The sequence below is a fragment of the Microtus oregoni genome, unplaced genomic scaffold, assembly GCF_018167655.1.
Source record: "Microtus oregoni isolate MIOR12 unplaced genomic scaffold, Mior012 000021F_ref0000039, whole genome shotgun sequence".
Taxonomy (NCBI): Eukaryota; Metazoa; Chordata; class Mammalia; order Rodentia; family Cricetidae; genus Microtus; species Microtus oregoni.
The window spans coordinates 19,580,365-19,600,732 of NW_024543080.1; the positions used below are offsets into that span (position 1 = coordinate 19,580,365).

The 20,368-nt window shown below is 45.7% G+C and overlaps 1 protein-coding gene across 2 annotated transcripts in view; it reads left to right on the forward strand.

Annotated features, from left to right (window-relative positions):
• The first annotated feature begins 291 nt into the window (after positions 1-291).
• The window catches only part of Kdr (kinase insert domain receptor), a 43,238-nt gene continuing 23,161 nt past the window's right edge, over positions 292-20,368 (forward strand). For both annotated transcript variants that reach the window (XM_041671538.1, XM_041671540.1), the window contains exons 1-13: positions 292-606; positions 4,342-4,435; positions 6,305-6,501; positions 9,792-9,922; positions 10,159-10,327; positions 10,895-11,034; positions 11,721-11,898; positions 13,208-13,322; positions 13,409-13,572; positions 15,198-15,354; positions 16,298-16,409; positions 17,315-17,423; positions 18,235-18,576. In XM_041671538.1, the coding sequence (XP_041527472.1) occupies positions 540-606; positions 4,342-4,435; positions 6,305-6,501; positions 9,792-9,922; positions 10,159-10,327; positions 10,895-11,034; positions 11,721-11,898; positions 13,208-13,322; positions 13,409-13,572; positions 15,198-15,354; positions 16,298-16,409; positions 17,315-17,423; positions 18,235-18,576 (1,975 nt within the window). In that variant the 5' untranslated portion in view covers positions 292-539. The remainder of the gene's footprint in view (positions 607-4,341; positions 4,436-6,304; positions 6,502-9,791; positions 9,923-10,158; positions 10,328-10,894; positions 11,035-11,720; positions 11,899-13,207; positions 13,323-13,408; positions 13,573-15,197; positions 15,355-16,297; positions 16,410-17,314; positions 17,424-18,234; positions 18,577-20,368) is intronic.

The window sequence follows — 20,368 nt, forward strand, 5'->3', positions numbered from 1 at the left end:
GGTTCCTGGGGACAGCAAGAGTCTCAAAAACCCGTTCCTGGCTACAATTTACTTCCACCAGAAACGGAGCTGCGTCCAGTTTTTCTCCCAAGGGCGACTTGCCGACGGGCACAGTTCCGGGCTAGTTGGGGAGTGGGCGTGGGAAACCGGGAAATCCAAACCTGGTATCCAGGGAGGGGTGTTGCCGGACGCGAGGAGTCCCCGCCCCTCCCAGCAGTGACCCCGCCCCTGTGCTCTAGAGTTTAGCGGGCGCTCGCGCTCTACCCTGAGTCCTCGGGACCCCAAGAGAGTGTAGGTCGCGCGGGACGCTACCTGGCAGAACAGAAAGCTCAGATTGCGTCCCGAAGTCGGGATAACCTGGCTGGCCAGTGTCTGCTGATACCTCTGCAGTTGTGGCCGGAGCCAGGGCGCCTCTGCCCCGCGCTCTCCCCGGTCCTGCGCTGTGGGGGGCGCGCTTCTGTGACTTCTTTGCGGGTCCAGGGACCGAGAAAAGAGTCCGTGCCTGAGAACTGGGCTCTGTGCCCAGCGCGAGGTGCAGGATGGAGAGCAAAGCGCTGCTAGCTGTCGCTCTGTGGCTCTGCGTGGAGACCCAGGCCGCCTCTGTGGGTAAGGAGCTTACTCTCTGAAAGTAAGGCGGCGAAGCAGGGTGCGGGCGGAGAGCGGGTATGTGAGAGAAGAGGATCTAACTCGGAGAGAACTAGGGAGCTGCCCTTTGGTGTCTTTTCATTATCAACGGGAAAACAGGTTCAAAGACTGACCCGAAACGACCCAGCCAGTGGATGGTCTCCAGAGCTCTAGCCCGAACTCTAATCTCCCCAGGGTTTTGGTGGGACCTGTGGTGCAGAGCCGACACAGCCTAGGGCGCTGGGGAGGCTGGAGTGGGAAGGCGCTCTGAGCAGGGGCAAGAGATGCCCCCACAGGCAAGAACAGGCAGTGAAATGCCTACAAGCGAGCGCAAAAGGGCGCCCTGCGTGGCATTCTGCACTCCGGGCCCGGCCGAGCCTCCACGGAGTGGATCAGGGAACCCACCCCCTGCTTTCTGGGCTTTAGCTCCCGCGCTTGAGCGCACCGACTAAGTGAGACGAGGTCTCTTCATAGGGCGAAACTTTCCTCCCCCAGCTTTCTTTTGTGCAGAACACTACTTTCCTCGCAGGAACAAGAGGCGGCCCCCTCTTTTGTGACAGTTACTCCGGGTCTCTTAAAGTAACTATCTACTTAATACCCCAAAGCGTTTGGTCCCGGGGTAAACTCAGAGTCAGAAACCGAATTTCAGAAATCTCTTGGGTTTGGCACTGAGTTATAGCGCCACTTTTCATGTCGCTTAATCTTGCCATCTGCTTCAAGGTTAGTAGCAGTCATGCTATTGGGTTCTTGGTACAACTTCCCTTCCCATCCGTTCCCTTCCCTCCCCTCCTTTTCCCTCCCTTCCCATTCCCTTCCTTCCCACTCTTCTTCCTCTATTTCTGTCTCATTTCCTTCTTGTAGCCTCAGTCTGCACTTTTCCCAGTCTCACCCATTGGAGAACAGAGGGTCAGAAAGTAAAAACTCAATTCTGTACAAACATCCCTTGCCCCAGAAGAGAATTGCGCGCCTTAAAAACACTGGCGCTGATGTACAGTACCAAGATCATCTGGCCACAGTTACTGAATTTTCTTCATAATGACTCAGTTCATCAGGCCGGTTCTATCATGGGTGCTCATTTGTCCCTGACAAACCCCCCACTCTCCCCCTTTCTGGGAAGAGAAAGACAGTCTGGAACATGTGCTTGCCCTGCGTCCCACAAAGAAGTGAGCTGCTTTGAAGCCTGGGGTGTTCCTAGTGCAGCAGTTTAACAGCAGCCCGGCTCCCTGAATAAAACGGAGGCTGCCCTTTCGGAGTGTGTGACTTGCTTAATTGGATTGGACTATAATTGGTGCCATCGAATTCCAGAGACAGAGCTGCTGTTGTTTTTCCTTCTCGTCGTCGAGCGGGAAGGATAACAGTGCACAAATTAATTAATGCTGGTTATGGGCTTCGAACATAAAAGGGCTTTTATTGTGCAGTTGCATATGTACCTCTTCCAGTCAGAATGAACTTTCTAGGGGAGAGAAGCCAAACTTGCCAATGAAAATGAATGAGCTCCAATGGGGGGGGGGTATTAGTCATTGATGTAACTCTCCAATTATTATCGATAACCCTGCTGACTAGCTGTGATTGTGGATCAATCCCTAGAATAGCGTGGTGTTGCCTTTGGATTCTTATGAATGGGATGTCTTTTAAAGATGAACATAGCTAATATGCCCGCAGTCTAAGATAATCTCTGGGTGCACTTTACTATAGAGACAGTCAAGAGGCTCTCATGGCTGGGGCATGTAGATCAGTGATATAACGCTCACGGTCTGGGTTTGCTTCCCAGCGCTGAAGAATAGAAGTCTTTGACTACAGAGGTGGGTGGATACATATTATTGAATGGCTAGGTATTTACTACACGTTTTCCCTCACGCATCTGCCCAACTGACGGGTTCTTTTTCATTTGCTCATTATGAGAGCTGTATTCAGTTATTGTTTTGGGGCTAAGGTTTCTCAGTCACGTTTAAAATCTATTTACCAAATAAGCTGTTTTTATTTTCTGCTTCTCAAACAAAGTAGTGTTCCATCATTGGAAGACTGGTTTATGAACATTTTAATTGCTTGCCTAGGTGGAGGGCGATGACATCTTCCGGACTGAAAAGTGTCACATGGATGGGTTGAGTGTGACTACCCAGTTCTGCAGTTGCCTCAGGGTGCTCCACAGAGCACCCGTGACACAGTCATGTTAAACAGCATTTAAAATGCACGTTCGCAGATCTAGGAACATCCAAACGCTGCATAAAGTTCAGAACCATTGCCCAAATGCACGTCGTTAACACTGTCAACTACCTTCTGAGATTTATTCATGTCACTTCATTTCCAGTGTTTCCAAATATGTCATCAATCAGCCCATCTAAAGTTCTATCCGCAGCGTGTGTACATCAGATTAGGTTGGGTGTGTTCGGGGTGCTTTGGCTATGGATTGTTTCGCACATCTGTGTAGGTGTGCGAGAAGCCGTGCTGTCGGTTAACCGCCTGCCTCCAGTTGTCCACATAGCGGCCAAGGCGTCATGGCACCGGCTATTTGCCCGTGCTCTCTCTATTCACACGGCCTCGTATTTGTTCACGGGCTCTTATTTGCCCAACAATGTCAAGGCCAGCTGAGGCCCTAAGAGTCATCTGCTCTTGGTTGGTGTGAATTAGAAAGCCTGGACGGCTGCCTGGTATTAATTAGTTATTTTTTCCTTTGAGACAAGTCGCACTATGTGGCCCAGGCTAGCCTCAAACTTAGGACCCTCATGTTTCGTTCCTCTGAAAGCTGGCCTTCTAGGTGTTCACCACCAGGCTAGGCAGGTCAGTTGCTTTTCACGCTGAGAGCTGGAAGATGTTGATATCCCTTGGCGTGGTGGGCAACTTTGCTTTTAATCATGTTTTTAACGTGCCTGACGACACTTTACATTTAGGTGCCTGAAAACTAGTTATCTTGCTGTGATGTGTATCTCTCATGATGTCTTTCTGCAATGTCATCTGTAGGTAGCATGCATCTTGTGTCTGGAGCTTTGTGTTGGGATGAGCTCAGAGCTTTGATTAAGGAGTTGAGAGCACCGCCCCCCCATTGTAGCTCATTAGAGCTACACTATTTATAGTTCTGCTCAGAGAAAAATTATATTAATATGCATGCATACATGAACTTGAGAAACGTTTCTCTTCCTCAGTTTATTTTCCTTCATCTAAATGTGCTGTCTCTAGGAGCCACTACCTCAGCGTTTGCAGCTCAGTCACCAAAGGAAATCTGCTACACAACATGATAAAAGACAATGGGACAAGGTCACAGTGGCTCCTGTCCTTCTGTGTGGGGGCGGGGTATGGGGATGAGCTGTATAGAGATCTCTCTGGGGAGTTTGCATTAATCAGCAGTTTAGTCAGATGTGTATATCCTATGCTTTACAAGAAATGTCAGTGAGTCCTTTCCCAAGGGCCTGAGATCATCAGATGGGGGTTCACCGGGTTTCAATGTCCCATATCCTTTTGTAAGACCTTGAAGTTGGCAGGGAGGGAAAACAGGAACTCCACCCTAGCGCCATGCACTGCAGAACTGTTGTGTTGGTTTGTGACCATCTGCCCATTCTTCCTGTTATGACAGAGCTTGTGAACTTTTACTGGGAATGGGGCATGCAGCAAATTCCACTTTTATACAATGAATTGCTGAAGAGGCCATTTAAAATTTAGAGTGTGCATTGTTTATGGAAGGTGTTTCCTATTGGGTCCGACTCTTATCTAATTTGTTTCTAGTTTTGCCGGGCGATTCCCTCCATCCGCCGAAGCTCAGCACACAAACGGACGTACTTACAATCTTGGCAAATAGAACCCTTCAGATTTCTTGCAGGTAAGGATCCACTTTAGATTCAGATTTCCTGTGTGAAAGGATGCATTGTTTACTGAGGTCACAACAATTTCCATTACTCAAGAATTATAATAGTATTGTTGTAATTGTTTATAAGTCATGAGACTTCTAAGAACTCATGTAATAATGAAACAATGAGAAAGGTCTTTTCAAACTTTTGTACTATTTTGCTGGGCCTTTTCAACACGTACAAGCATTTTTACACAAATGCAACACACACACACACGTACACACAAGCATGCACACATGTAAATGTATGCCAAACTGACATGTGACAGACATTTATGCCTATTGATAAGTCAGTCAAGTTAAGGACATATTGTTATGACATAGAGTTGAAGTTTGAGCCATGTTCATGTCAGTTAGAATGGCTTTTAGACAACTTTTTAGCCCTTTATAAGAACTGTATTCTACAAATGAAATTCTGTCTATAGCAGCAATTTAGTCTCTAGCCAATACTATTACTGACCATATGTCCTGTTGAAAACATGAGCCTCATACTCTGCCTTGATGTTCGGGGCCTCTTTTCCGCTTGCCAGCAAGAAGCCATGCTGTTCATCTGGATAAGCAGGGCAACAGCACTCTTTGACAAGAGGCCTTTGAAATTTGTGTTTCAACCAAGAGGCAAGAAAGGAAACCTAGAGGAAGTGTAGGTGGATGTGGTCATGAGAGACCTGGAGGTCTCTGCAGAGCTGCCTGGTTTTGGTGGAGATGGTGATAGATCCAGGCATCTAAGAAGAGTGCTTGGTGCCGCAAAGAGCCCTCGCAGCTTGTAGCCATTGCTTTATATCTGAAGAATACCAAGTGGTCCACAGAATAACTCAGGTCTGATTTAGGTTGTTGCATGTGGCCTAGGCCTCTTATCTAAGGTCTGCAAAGTCACCAGCAATACCCCGCCTTTGGGGGTAAAACAGAAACAGAAAGCTGTAACAGGAGCTGTTTATCATCAATAAATCATGGCATTTCCAGAGATTTCCCTCTACCTATTCTCAGACACAAAGGTTACTTAAGATCTGCAAAGGTTCCCACCTCCCTTTAGAAATGGCAGAAACACTTCTTATGTTCTTGGCAAACCCTAGAGTGAACAGGTGACATCATGAGAGTTTCAAGCTCTTTGAAGGAAGGCTCAGTGGGTCACACTGTTTTATTCATATTGACTCCAAAGCAATACAAGTATTGTCTATCTAATGTGACCCTTGCGAGGTACCACGAGTCTCTTCTCTCTGTGCCCTCTTTGCTCCATCGCCCCCATACCTCCATGATGACTCTGGCTTCTCTGCTGTGTCCCCAACATGCCCGATGTGCACTGGTCCCTGTCCATCGCACTTACTGTTCTGCTTGAAATGCAGTACCTCCTGATGTGCGTAGGGCCAGCTTGGCCAAGTTCCTCCCTGGTCTTTGCTTCTTTCATACTCTTCTTCAAGCCCTAAATCACCACCCTTTATACAAGCACCTGTGCTCTCTCGTCGTCTTTCTCCCATAAAGGAATTGACTTATTTCTTCTTGGTGTGCACTGGGCAAGTGTTCTAGCACAGAGCATTATATGTCTGGTCCCTTAAAGCATCGGTTTTTTTGTCCTTAATGGTGCTCAGCCACCATATATGCCTTAAAAATATTTACTGAAAGATAAATGTGTCAACTAACAGAAAACACATGACCGTGTGGGTGACTTCTGAGATGGAGTGTGTGGTCTTCGGTGGCATGTCCATGCAGACTGTAATCGGTGTCTGTCAACTTGAGAGTGTCTGCTGAGCGTTTATATACATGTGAGAACCAAACCTCCCGTTCTCTTCATCATAACCTCGTGCCACGGAGTGTCACATTAATACTTCCCTGGGATATTTTTCTCAGGGGAGAGAGGGACCTGGATTGGCTTTGGCCCAACAAGCAGCTTGGTTCTGGGGAAAGGGTGTTGGTGACTGAGTGCCCCGACGGTGTCTTCTGCAAGACACTCAGAGTTCCAAAAGTGATCGGAAACGATACCGGAGCCTACAAGTGCTTCTACCGGGACGTCGACATGGCCTCCGTCGTTTACGTCTACGTTCAAGGTAAGCAGTGGGCTGGAATGTACTTTCCACATCCACTCACCAGGTCTACAACACAAGAGGCCCAAGAAAAGTTGAATCCAACAGGAGGCTTGTTGAAAGGCTGCTTGCCAAGAAGGAATATAAAAGCTTCTCTCCCAGGCTTCCTCTGAGAAAGAACTCTATGACAGTCTGAGCTTCGGTCTGAGCTGCGTTTCTCTTCTTCAGTTAGGTCCCTTTTCTGTGGTGCTTGAGGTTCTCTGTGAGCCTCCGTGGGCTATAGGGACTCGTAAAATGCCTTCAGCTGTTTGAGCCCCTGGGATCTTAGTGATGGAGGGAGATGGGAGGTGAATTATGGCAAGGTTTCTGTGGTGAGATAGGTTATCTGTAGCAGGGAGGAGCTTTCTGCAGGAATGCATAGCGCAACAGCAGAGGGCTCTGGAGGCTGTTTTCCTTTACCCTCCCCCATAAGATCTTTCCTTTCCAGACCCACACTTTATAGAAAAAAAATTAACACACCCATGTGCAAAGCCCAACCCCCCTCAGAAGAACCCTCAAGTACTGCATGTCATGTTTTTGCTTGTGTGATCTGAGAGGACTTGGCTTTTAGACTCAGCTCCAGGGAGATGCAAAGAGAGTCATAGGAAAGTCACTTCATAGTTAGAGCATGTGTTTTATTTTGAGAGGATGAATATCCGTGTGGGCTTTTTTTTTTGTACACTTCACCTTTGAGGGCTAATGATTTGGGATTGATTTATAAAAGCCCTCGTTTTATGTCAAAGGATTAACTTAGCTTTTGCCTCACATCAAAGGGTTAGTTTAGCTCTGTGAGCAAGTTGTGTAACTTAACATCTTTATAAGGAGAACTACAGTGTAATATGTATTCAATGTTTAGAGCATGAACCATGATCTCTTTTATATTTTTAAAAATGGCACACCACCTTTTCTTGTGAAAAACCTGCCTTCACTTATGGGATGCCTGTAATAGCATGCACTTCTCAGGAATATAAAGGTTGCATTATATAATATTTGTTTTTTGATTTTTGTGTGGATGAGAGTGGTGCACGTATGTATGTGTACTGTGTGGGTGCCTGCTGTCTGTGGGAGTCAGAGGAGGGCATTGGACTCCACTGGAACTTGAGTTACAGATGGCTGTGAGCCACCATGGGTGCTGGGAACTGAATGCAAATCCTCCACAGGAGCAGCCAGGGCACCTAACTGCTGGGCCATCTCTCCAAGCCTGGGTTGCATTGTGTTTGGCATGGGTATCTTGCACTGTGTTTCTTGCAGAGAAGAATGAATCTTCAAAGGATTTTATTTGTTCATCTGTATGCAACCTCCCATCCTGGAGGACCTGAGACAGGTGAAAATTACTTTTAAATTTTTTTCTAGAAGCCACTATTACCAGACAGGAAGGCTCTTCATCAGGGCAGCACCCTTGCAGATCTGCCCTTCCATTCCAGTAGGGACAGTCTATGGAAGACCACAGCCCAGTGACCCAGGGTGCCCTGGGGATGCTCAGTGGTTGGGTATTCTTTTTGCCTAGGGTGAGGAAAGTCTAAAATGGAGTTCTGTGCCCTCCTCCTCACTCCACAGAGCTGAGGGAGACAAGGCTTGGACCTTGGGGGAATGTCTGGCTCCTTTTGATCTGACAGTCTTGGGAGATGTGGCTCTCTCAGAAGACTGCAAGGATTTCCTGCTCTCGGCCTGTCTGGAAACGCTACAAGATGAGCCTCTCCCACAATATCTCGTTACTTCCTTCTCCCCGAGTCAGGAAACCTGGAGACATGCAAAAAGTCATTTTGTGGGTTACAGTAAATATTTTATTTTGAGAGGATGTGTGGTTGTTTAGTGTTCCTTTGTTTATTTCCCCTTTAGGGCTACTGAAATAGAATTGAGCCACCAAATAACTTTAGCCTTAAGTCAAGAGATTAGTTTAGATTCTCCAGGCTTGCCCCGAATGAAACAAGTCATGAAATAGTCTGTCTGTTAACATGTGCACGGGGGGGGGGGGGGGGGGGGGGGCAATAGCAACAGTGGTGGTCTCTAGCACTAATTGTCTGTGTTCTCAGTGCTATTGGATACACTGTGAAATTCTGCTCCCGCCTCAGCTTAGCCTTCTGTGTTGGGTTATCCAAAAGTTTGGTCATGAAGTTTAACAACAGGAAAGAAAGCATTGAATGTATTATTCCCTATGGACAGGTCCTTAATGTGCCCCTCTGATCCCCACTTCACTTCCTCCGTCCTCTGACCCACCTAGCGGTGGATGGAGCCAGGAGGTTGGCCTTGTCCTCATACCATAATGGCTATGACATGGGGGGGAGTGGTCTATGCTCTCCAGCTGGGGAGAAAATCAGACCTTTGCTGTTGAAAGGACTTAGCTACTCTTCTGCCTTTTGGTTTCATTAACTCTTTCTTCGCCTCTGAAAAGGCTTGATCAGATGTGTGGGAGGTAGGAACTGAGATGTTATCTCTGAGATTTGAAGTGATGACACCAGGCCAGGTACCCTGTCTCTGGGGGGGGGGGTGGAGAAAATTCCCAGCCATGTACTGACTCTGTGTGAATAGTCTCTGAAGGATAGCAAGTCACTCTGGCTTTTGGCTTAATCTTTTGGCATTGTGGTCTCCCAAATATTCATTGTCAGAGATATTCGTAAGTTCTAAGTCTTGAACTAAATGCAGTGGCTATTAAACATTGGCGCATGGTGACTCTTTGGAGCCCGCAGTCTCTAGGTGTTACAGAAATCATTCTTTTGAATCGCTGGAATTGCTCTTTTCTCTTAGCTTAAAGATTCCAGTTTCTTTTCAGGTCATTTATATTATTTGCCTACTGAAAGAAACGAATTTTTAGCATCATAAAACTCATAGTTTCAGTGTATGAATTTAAATTTGAAATGTTTATTTTATAAAAATTATAATAATTTATTTTAAAGCATGGAATTTCTAAAATAGATTCTACTATTAATTAATTCTACTGTTATTAATGCTCCACGTGGGGAAGTTAAGATCATTGTTGGAGTTTACATTTAGATTTTCCTCTCTCCTCTCTCTGTCTATCTGTCTCTCTCTGTCTCTTTCTCTGTCTGTCTGTCTCTCTCTCTGCATGTGTGTCTGTGTGTATATGTTTCTTTCCCCTTCCTTGACCATCGCTTTGAAGCCAGATATCTCCACGCAGACTCTAGTCAAAGGTACGGGCATCTTTGCTCATGCCAGCTGTCAATGACAATCATTCAGTCATTCGGTTAGGGTTCATGGACACAGGAATTCCAACTGTCCTGCTAACACCTCACTGGGAGAATTCACTTTTCTTCCAGATTACAGATCACCATTCATCGCCTCTGTCAGTGACCAGCATGACATCGTGTACATCACCGACAACAAAAATAAATCCGTGGTGGTTCCGTGCCGAGGGTCCATTTCAAACCTCAACGTGTCGCTCTGTGCAGTGAGTTGCCTCCTTTTCAGTCACCTCCTACGTTTCCACGGTTGTTAAGCCTCTTTGCCGATGCCCTTCCTGCTTCCAATGTATGTCAACAGGGAACTGCAACGACCCCGTAGAGCGGGTCAACCCCACCACAAACAAAACCAATTTACCTTCTCGAAAGTAAGACGGATCCTTCAGGGGTCTTTAAGTTCGGACAGCACTGGGTAAATGTTCGTTGTTTCTTTGTTGTTATGCAGAGGTATCCAGAAAGGAGGTTTGTCCCGGATGGAAACAGAATCACCTGGGACAGTGAGACAGGCTTTACTATCCCCAGTTACATGATCGGCTATGCTGGCATGGTCTTCTGCGAGGCAAAGATCAATGATGAGACCTATCAGTCTATCATGTACATAGTTGTGGTTGTAGGTAAGTGGGCATTTCCCTTCTGTTCCATTAGTGCCAACTAATAAAGAGTGGCTTTCTTCATGAAGATCCTGGAGAGGAAGGTGTAGGGCGAAGGGCAAGGTATATGGAAGAAGATGTTAGCTCAGGATATGGTGCTGGTCAACTCCTTACAAATGCCCTTCCCTACCAGACAAACCATTGCAGCAGGGGGACAGAGGGTAGTCCTCCTTTCCTGCCAAGGCCAAGAATAAAAAAATCACCACCAAAGCTCATTTTATGAAAAATGCAATATTCAGATCACTGCTCTCCACCAGTTCTTTTAATTGTATCCATTTAATGGAAAGTTCAAAAATTTACTCAAGTGGGCCCCATTGGCCTAGACTTTATTATTCGTCAGGTTCCATTGGCGAAAACACTGGAGATAGTGATTTGTGAGTCACCATAAACCCTCTTCCTTAAAGCCATCCAGCAGCGGCGAGTCCCCCAAAGAGAAGTGATGTCACTCGCCCGCACCACTTTAAAGATATATGCTGAGCCCTCAATGTCTTTTCCATCTCACTTTCTGTTTTTATCATTTCCTTGCTCCAGGACATAGGATTTATGATGTGACGCTGAGCCCCCCTCATAGAATCGAGCTATCTGCGGGAGAGAAGCTTGTCTTAAATTGTACCGCAAGAACTGAGCTCAACGTGGGGCTTCATTTCAACTGGCAGGTCCCTTCTTTGAAGGTAACACAAACCGCCCAAAGCCAGACCTCTGAATACTTTGATTATAAACCCTAATGAAGTTTGCTTAAGAGATATAGGATCCCTTCTGGTCAGATAAATTATAAAGGCTTTAAAACACATGTGCATGTGTGCATGTGGGCTCTCTCTCTCTCTCTCTCTCTCTCTCTCTCTCTCACACACACACACACACACACACACACACACACGCACTAATGAACCCAGACTTTAATATAAGGAGCCTGGCAGAATACATAGCAACCATGAAAAGACACCTTACTAGGAATCCCAACCCTTCTGCAGCTGGGCTGTGCAGATTGGTCTCCACTAAGTTATTAATCTTTTGACATTACGGTATTTCTCTGTTCTCTAAAGTCCTCGATCTGTTTGTCCCTTTAAGAGGTGAGCTGAGTTCCGTTTCTCTTTAGGCAGCCCTATTTGTATCTACACTTGACACACATCTCATTCTCATTAGGTGAAGAAGGCTTCAAAATCCTCGCTCAGTTCCCTGAATTTCAGCTTCCACTCATTTCTCCTGAATCCCCAACTATATGTTGATGTGGTGTTTAAATCATCAATAGTGGGCTCCACCAAGGGTCAGGACTGGATTCTGCGACTCTCTAGGAGCTACTGGAGAGTTAGTGTTCTACTGGGCTGTGAACTTTTACTAAAATCTCTTTGTTTTCCAGCATCACCATAACAAGATTATAAACAGGGACGTGAAGCCCCTTCCTGGGACTGAGTGGAAGAAATTTTTGAGCACCTTGATAATAGATAGTGTGACCAGGAATGACCAAGGGCTATACACCTGCATAGCATCCAGTGGGCGGATGACGAAGAAAAACAGCACATTTGTCCAAGTTCATAGTAAGCGACCGTTCTCTTGCTAATACACCGTACCTGGGAGAGTCAGATGACTTATATCAATCTAGGTTACCTCGTTCATTCACAAGATACTTTTGAGTCCTTGTTAATGAGGGCACAAGACCTAGAGGTCAACAACTTAGCTTTGGAGTCAGGGACTTGGGTTCAAAACCTCAACTTTGAAATGACCCATGATACGTGCTCACTAGGCATTGCTCGTTATAGCAGTTGCTGCGATTGTTATTGTATGTAGAGTGTTAGTATGAATGATGGTCAAATGATGTCAAAGATTTCAGTTTACTGCAAGGAAGGTTAAGAAGCATGCACTTCTCCAACTGGGGAAATCCAGATTCAGTTGCTTTCTCTGTGGTTTTAGGTAAATCACCCGAGTTTTCGATTGTGCCCTCGTATTTATATAGCTCTCTCAGTTTAGATCACTTATGATACTAGAGCTCTCGCTTATGCTTTTGCAGGCTTACTTTGCAGCTTACTGGGAATAGTTTGTTTGTGACATCAGGGGCTTGCAGGTGCTAGGCAAGTGATCTCGCATTACGTCCTTTAAAGGAAGCGAAGGCAGAAGGGGGGTGGGACACTTAGGAGGCTGATTGTTCAAATCCAGGTGAGAGATGGTAGAGGACTCGGGCTAGGATATCTGTGGAGGAAGAAGAAGAGATGAGATCCTGGATCTATTCCTAAGACATAGCGTGACTTGCTGGTTGATTTGTTGGCGGTGATAACGACTTGAGCTTTCAATACAAAAGGATGGCTTGTGCTTACTATAAGCAATGAAGCAGTGACGTCTCTAAGTGAAGAGGACCGGGTGGTATGGGGTTTGGAGAATGGTGTTGAGTTCCTTTGGAGATGCCCATTAAACATCCCGGGGGAGATGTTTGATATGGAGACTTGGAACCCAGAGCAGTCAGGGCGGAGGTGGAAAATTTGTATGTATGGTAGATGTTTTGAATCGGAGACTAGATAGAAGGGGGGACAGGTAAAGAGAAGAGGTCTGAGGAGTGCTGGGATGGCCAACTCATAGAGTGTGCGGGAGGGTGTCACAGGAGCAGGGGATAAGGTGTGTCTGCTGCTCACTGGGGGATTTAGAGGAGGTTGTGTGGAGGAATGGATGCTCAAGGTTCATGAGAGAGGACGAGTGAGGAGAGAGTTCTGACTAGGGCTACAGGAGAGACAGTGTTGGACTCTCAGAATGGCGGTATATCCATTAACCTCGATGTCTAATTTTCACTTGATTAAAAATTCAAACCAAGAGAGTAACTTGGCATTTATGAGAACTGTTGCTTTCATTTTCTTCTAGCAAAACCTTTTATTGCTTTTGATAGCAGTATGGAATCTGTGGTGGAAGTCACAGTGGGCAGCCAAGTCCGAATCCCTGTCAAGCATCTTAGTTACCCGGCTCCTGATATCAAATGGTAACAACTGCGAATCAAAGCCTAACATTGGTCTGCTCGAAATAAAATCCCTATGTTGTAGTAATTCCGGGGACTCTCTTCCGTAGGTACAGAAACGGAAGACCCATTGAATCCAATTACACAATGACAGTGGGCGACGAACTCACGATCATGGAAGTGAGCGAACGAGATGCGGGAAACTACACTATCGTCCTCACCAACCCCATTTCAATGGAAAAACAGAGTCACGTGGTTTCTCTGGTCGTGAATGGTGAGTCCATTCAGTGCCTCCTCTGCCCACAGTTGACTAGGAAGGGAGAGGATGGGTCTTTCTCCATCTCTCTCCTATTGCATCATCCTCATCAGTAACTGGGCCAATGCATGAAAAATGAAAAACGACCCAGGGAGGTGGATTTAGAATGAGATGTGGCATAGCATGCCCTGACCATGCCTCCTTGATGAGTCATGTGAATGTGCTGTTGGTGGCCGCATGCAAGGTCAAAGTTGATGGTACCCTCTAGACCCTAAGCTTTGTGAGCTCCCATTGCTCCTGCCCACAAAACGACACACTGAGCAAGGATTTAGAAGACTCTCCTTTGTGATGTTTTCATCTGAAGGTTCAGCTTCTTTGCTCCTAATATGTGGCAGCCACACAGGAAACCTGGGGAGGCTAGCGTCGTTGGCTGGCCTGCTGTCTGGTCGGAGGACATACTTTGGGTCTGTCCAGAAAAGATTATAAACTTTTGACTTAAGGATGATTTCATCTTTACTTTCCAAAAGTAAAGGATATTTGGGGCTGGGGACAGAATGGTACCATGGCCGGGTGAATGCAGAAGGTACCATGCTATCTGCCGACTTGCTTTTTTCTTATAAAGCTTCTTAGAGTCATCACTATGCTCACGAATATGGCCTTCTCCAGTGGGAGAGGGAGAATCCTGAGGGTTTAACTAGCTTATGTGACTAGAGCACTCTTCCTCCCTCAGGAAACACATTAATATTTTGCTTCAAGCCCAGTTGGAGAAATGCTTCTAGGGTCATTCTTTGTGTTCCCTACTGGCACCAGACATTAAAACGTCAAGATATTGTCTCATAACAGTAATGTACTTCCCACGTGTCTTGTCCTCCTCTGGGTGTCTGTCGGGCATGGCTTTGTTTCTCTTTTTTCTTTAGGGAGTATTTAAAAGATAGCAGGCTCTGGGATAGTTGCTTAGAGGGGATTTGCGAGAGGGGAGGAAGACAAAATGTGATAAGTACAACAAGAAGAAAATAATCAGACCACAAAGACAGAGAGACAGATGGAGCGCAACCCAATCGCTTGCTTTGTGAGGTCACACACGCAACGAACCTTAGCGTGTCCCTTGCTGTGTGCAGTAAACACAGTCGTGAAGTCTGGCTTCTGTTTAGAAGCCAGCATGTCTACCTTTGTCCTGGATTTTGCCATTGATTAACTGATGCCCTTGGGCAAGTCTTTCAATGTTTACCTCATTTCTTCTCACGTGTGGAATGAGAGCCAGAGTCATGGTTATAAGAACTGGCAGTCATTGGAAATCACCTCAGCAAGACGTGGTGCACAAGAAACGTTACCCTGGTGGTTTTCTCTCTGTAGCCTCACCTTATTCTTGCTAGGCTGGAGGACGTGGAGAGTTATATCGTTCACGCAGAGCGAGCGAGTGCGGCATGGGTGTGGGGAGCCTGCCTGAACTCACTCAGCTTATCAGCGGTTAGTTTTATGATAGCATAAGAATTCAGGTTCTCTGTCTCCAAGTGTAGATGTTCCTTTGGAAAACAGGCAGAGGTGAAATCATCTGAGTACAAAGGGCAGAGCTGGACGCTGAAGTCCTCTCCTTGTTCCTCATAGCAATCAGGCAATTTACGGGTTGTCTTTTCTGTGTCCAGTCCCACCCCAGATCGGAGAGAAAGCCTTGATCTCTCCTACGGATTTCTACCAGTATGGTACCATGCAGACTCTGACGTGTACAGTGTATGCCAACCCTCCCCTGCACCACATCCACTGGTACTGGCAGCTAGAAGAAGAGTGCTCCTACAAGCCCAGGTGAGCAGAGCCATGTGCTCCATTTTACTTCCCGTCTTGCATTCCCTTCTGGCCAATCTATGCCATGATTCCATCTAAATCTACAAGGCTATATCTCCCAGGACATCACCCTTAAAACGGTGCTTGGATTCTCCTCCCGTTTTCCTCTGGGTCTTGAGTTTTAATAGACACCTTGGCTTGGGGCATCCCCCTGTGTGAGTCAGCTTTCTTCTTAGCCCTGATGTTGGCCTCTCCCGATGAGTAGTGTTTGCTTCATTTGCTAATTACCAGTCTTTGGATCTTCTTCTCTCTGTGAGCTGGGGTTACCACGTTACTCATCCTTATCTGTGGGAAGGTCCATCTCTCAGAGGAAGTGCCGATGGATGGGAGGCAGTGATAAACCTAGCCCAGGCCTCAAGAGCCTCAGGCCCAGCTTATCAAGTTCTCCCACAAGTGCAGACATCCTTAGGGAAAACAACAGCCAGCACCTTCGACCTACCACCCCAAGCATTCTCCTTCCTGTTGTTGTTTTTGAAAGAGCAAGCACTAGTTTCTTCCTCAGCTGCTGGCCATTTCCTAAACAAAAGCCCGAGCCCCAGAGAGATGGCTGTCAGGAGCCCAGTGGCTTCCAAGTTTCCTTACCTTCCTTTGAACTGAATTAACTTGAATTATCCTGTTGATCCGATTTATGAATGGAGACCTGAATCGTCGATCCGATTTATGAATGGGGACTTGATCCCAAAATAGCTGCTTCCCTCCTGTATCCTCAGTCGACCAGCTACCTTGGGCCTTTCCACTGTCGGTGGCATCTAATTTTAATTGGCGCCAAGCCCTGTAAAGCGTTAGCCTGTATCGAAAGTTATCGCTGAGAACATGATAACCAAGGTCTGACCCTTTCTGGTACTATTGATTCAAATGGAAGAGAAGCCAAATCCTGACACGCTATGCTTTCTCCCTCATACAGCCAAACAAACTCATACACTTGTAAAGAATGGAGACACGTGAAGGATTTCCAGGGTGGAAATAAGATCGAAGTCACCAAAAACCAGTATGCCCTAATTGAAGGAAAAAACAAAGTGAGTTTGATCTTCTTGGTTTTGAATATCTTTCTTTCTAGTTCTCATTTTGAATAGGAGGTGGTACAACAACATGCAAAGCTGTGTTGGAGGTTATTAATCAAATAGTCTGTGTGATACCATCTACAAGAGGGAAGTTATAGAATCAGCCTGGTAGATAAAGAAGGTGTGAGTTTTACACACACACACGCACACACACACACACACACACGCACACACACACAAACCACAGAACAAATAATGCCATTTGCAGAAAGACAGAGATCATCACATTAAGCAAAATAAGTCAGACTTAGAAGTACAAATATGTTTTCTTTCATATAAATCAAGATGAAAAAAGACACAAAGGTAGAAAGTACTATTGGGAAGAGGAGAGGGCTTATTTGTACTGAGGAGGGGGACCAGAGAAAGTAATTGGGAGAAATTATATTCTATGCTATGTACCTGTACAAAAATGTCATGATGAAGCCTGTTACTTTCTACAACTGATATCTACTAATTTTAAAAAAAAAAAGAAAAAAAAAGAACATAGTACTCATAGCTTACCCACAGTTTATTGAAGAGAAACAAAGCACACAGTGCCATCCAGTGTACACACCCATTGAAAGGTAATTCTGATTCTGTACAAGGGAAAAATGAAATGTGTGCATAACACGCATTAAAGCGAATCCTTGAGGGTTTCCAAAGCATGTCTGCATCCTATGTGCAACTGCCAAGTTAGAGCTGCTTACCTCGGAAGGGGGGTGGTGTGCAGCGTGAAAGGCAAAGGCAGGTCTTAGTGGTTGGGGGCTGACAGATCCGGGCTGGGTGTGTCTGGGTGTGTGTGTGTGTGTGTGTGTGTGTGTGTGTGTGTGTGTGCATATTCAGCCTGCGTTGTTCATGGCTTGGGACTCGTATGTCCACAGACTGTCAGTACTCTGGTCATCCAAGCCGCCAACGTGTCAGCGCTGTACAAATGTGAAGCTGTCAACAGAGCTGGGCGAGGAGAGAGAGTGATCTCCTTCCATGTGATCAGTGAGTAGACCCTTTGGAGGGCAGTCGGGGGAGCGGAGTCCCTCGGGAAGTGGGTGCTGTGCTGTGGAGGCCTCTGTTGTCCTTGGGGTTTGTGTGAGGAGCGTGGTGTGTAGTTAAGACTTGAAGGAGACAGAAGTGAAGACTGCTCAGGTGGCCTCCGGGCTTGCATCAGAGTTCACGTGCCTCTTCTGGCCTGAGAGTGAAATCCTTCCACGTGCTTTAAGTCTCTAGAGCGATGCTGTGTGGGACTTGTCCTGTTCCCCAGTTAGGGTGACTTATGACTCACTGGAGTTCGTGATGTTATCTGTGGGTTTGTTAGAGAACAGCAGCGGGGCTGAGCCTTCTGGAGGGAGTGGAACAGCGTGAGAGCACTGTCCTCTGCCTTCCAGTGATCCTGGTTTTGTCTGTGTAGCCTGGTTTTGTGGGTAAACTTGAGCTGATTGTGCTGGCTTAAATATTTTAGTGTGAGATAATTAGTCATAATAAATGTAGTTTTATTGCCATGTGTTAATAAGAGGGCATCGTTAAAGTTTCTTCATGATGATTAAATGCTTTGCCTTGGGTTTTTATTTTTTTCAACTTGGAGACCATATCCAGAACTCAAAGTGGAGTGCAGTAAAAACCTGGGGAAAGTTATTTCTCATTTCCAGTGAATAAACTTTGGGAACTAAATTGTCTTGCTTGGCTCTGACCTTGTAGAAATGGCTGGGCCGTGCAAGACCTGTCCCTAAGTTCCTCACAGCAGCAAGAAGACAGTGATGTCATGTACCAACTTAAGTCACCACCTTCTAATTATGGCTTTGCATTTCAGAGGGTCCAGAAATTACTGTGCAACCTGCTTCCCAGCCAACCGAGCAGGAGAATGTGTCTCTGTGGTGCACTGCAGATAGAAATACGTTTGAGAACCTCACATGGTACAAGCTTGGCTCACAGACAACATCGGTCCACATGGGCGAACCACTCACACCAGTTTGCAAGAACTTGGATGCTCTTTGGAAAATGAATGCCACCATGTTTTCTAATAGCACAAGTGACATCTTGATTGTAGCATTCCAGAATGTATCCCTGCAGGACCAAGGAGACTATGTCTGCTCTGCTCAAGACAGGAAGACCAAGAAAAGACATTGCCTAGTCAAACAGCTCGTCATTCTAGGTATGTAGGCATTCCTGGACGATGAGTTGCAATGCCTTAAACACAATGTATTTGGGTGTTGTGTTGAGAGTGCCAGATTCTGGGAACTTTTGTAGTAGACGGGCTCACTCCCAGAACAAAGCTAATAATGGTGAGGTGATGCATTAAAATTAGAAGACAGCTTGGCTCTTTCTAGCCTTTTGATGAAGTCACTACCAGCAAGAGATTAGTTCAGACTAGGAAACTTCCTATGGCATCTTTGGGCATTCAATGATTAAAATCAGGATGTTTGTGTAATACTGTGAGCAAAGAGCATGCCAGAAGCTCATAGCATGGACCTAGAAGGACAGGATGAGACCATGGGCAAACACTAGGTGGTCATACCATTGTGAGAGCTCCAAATCATAAGGATAAAAATTGGTCTCTGTTTGTTTGTTGTTGTAACATTAACCATAGAACACAGTGGTATACACTAGGTTGTAACTCTAGCCATAGAACACAGTGGGATATCCTAGTTGCTCAGTGTGATACCTGCTTCACAAACAGTGAGGCGAGGGATGAATTTAAGATCCGGAAGATTCTAGATTCTAGAAGATTCTAGAAAGGGTGATACACTCGTTGCCTGTATGTCTGTGATATCTCATGTGGTCTACGGTAGGTGAAGTTTGGAGAGATAAACTTGTGATTAGCAAGCCTTTCACATTCCCTATGGGGATGTTTTCTATGTCCTGTCTAAACTTGTACTTTGCACAAAACCAGGGAAATCTCTACTCTATCTCTAAGGAGATCTGGTGAAGTTAGGGAGTATCTCTTCCTTTCCCTTCATTTCCTCCTTTCTTTGCTGTGCCCTTCAAGATTTTTGCGATGTGTATCTTTTCTGTTTTATAGAACAAGGAAGAGAAACTTCCTAGGTTAACTTATCTACACCAAAATTTTACATGAATAACATTTTTTGAGTGGTTTGGCTTAATTTAGAAATAGGCACCTGTGTAAGGTTTATGTTCTGAAGACATGGGAACAGAAAGACAGATGCTTTTGAGCCAAGTCATACCCAAGACCCTGGAAATCACACCGCAAATAGGACCAGCTGTGTGCCCTTCAAGGTTTATTTTTTTTTTTTTGTGCTGTGTATCTTTTTTGTTTTATAGAACAAGAAAGAGAAACTTCCTAGGTTAACTTATCTACACCAAAATTTTACACGAATAACTTTTTTTTTTTTTTTTAGTGTTTTGGCTTAATTTAGAAATAGGCACCTGTGTAAGGTTTTCTGTTCTGAAGACATGGGAACAGAAAGACAGATGCTTTTGAGCCAAGGCATTCCCAAGACCCTGGAGATCACACAGCACATAGGAGCAGCTGTATGATGTGAACATTAGTAGCTGGTCCAGAGGTGGAAGAGTTTAGAAAGAGATGTGAAGGAGGCTCCTGGCTTAGCCATGCAGGAAGAGCAAGATCACAGTGAGTGGGTGTGGCTCTATAAGGATGCTGCTGCTGTTTCCCTGAAATCTGTTCTTAGAAACTGACCAGAGTCCAGTACCTTTGTTGAAACTCCAACGTAATGCATTGTAGAGACACTTGCAGTTTCTAAGTGTTAATGTGGATTCTTTCGATGCCCATTTGATTTGGAAAAGGTCTTTCCGCAGCAGATAGATTACCTGCAAGAGGAGGGTAAAGCTGGTATTATGCTGTGCATGTAAACAAATGCCCATGGGTTTTGTGTTTGGCTTGTTTGTGCTTTAGCGGGAATTACACCGACTTTCAGACTCACCATTTCTTTTAATAGCACAACCACTGGCTTAGTTATAGGGATTTG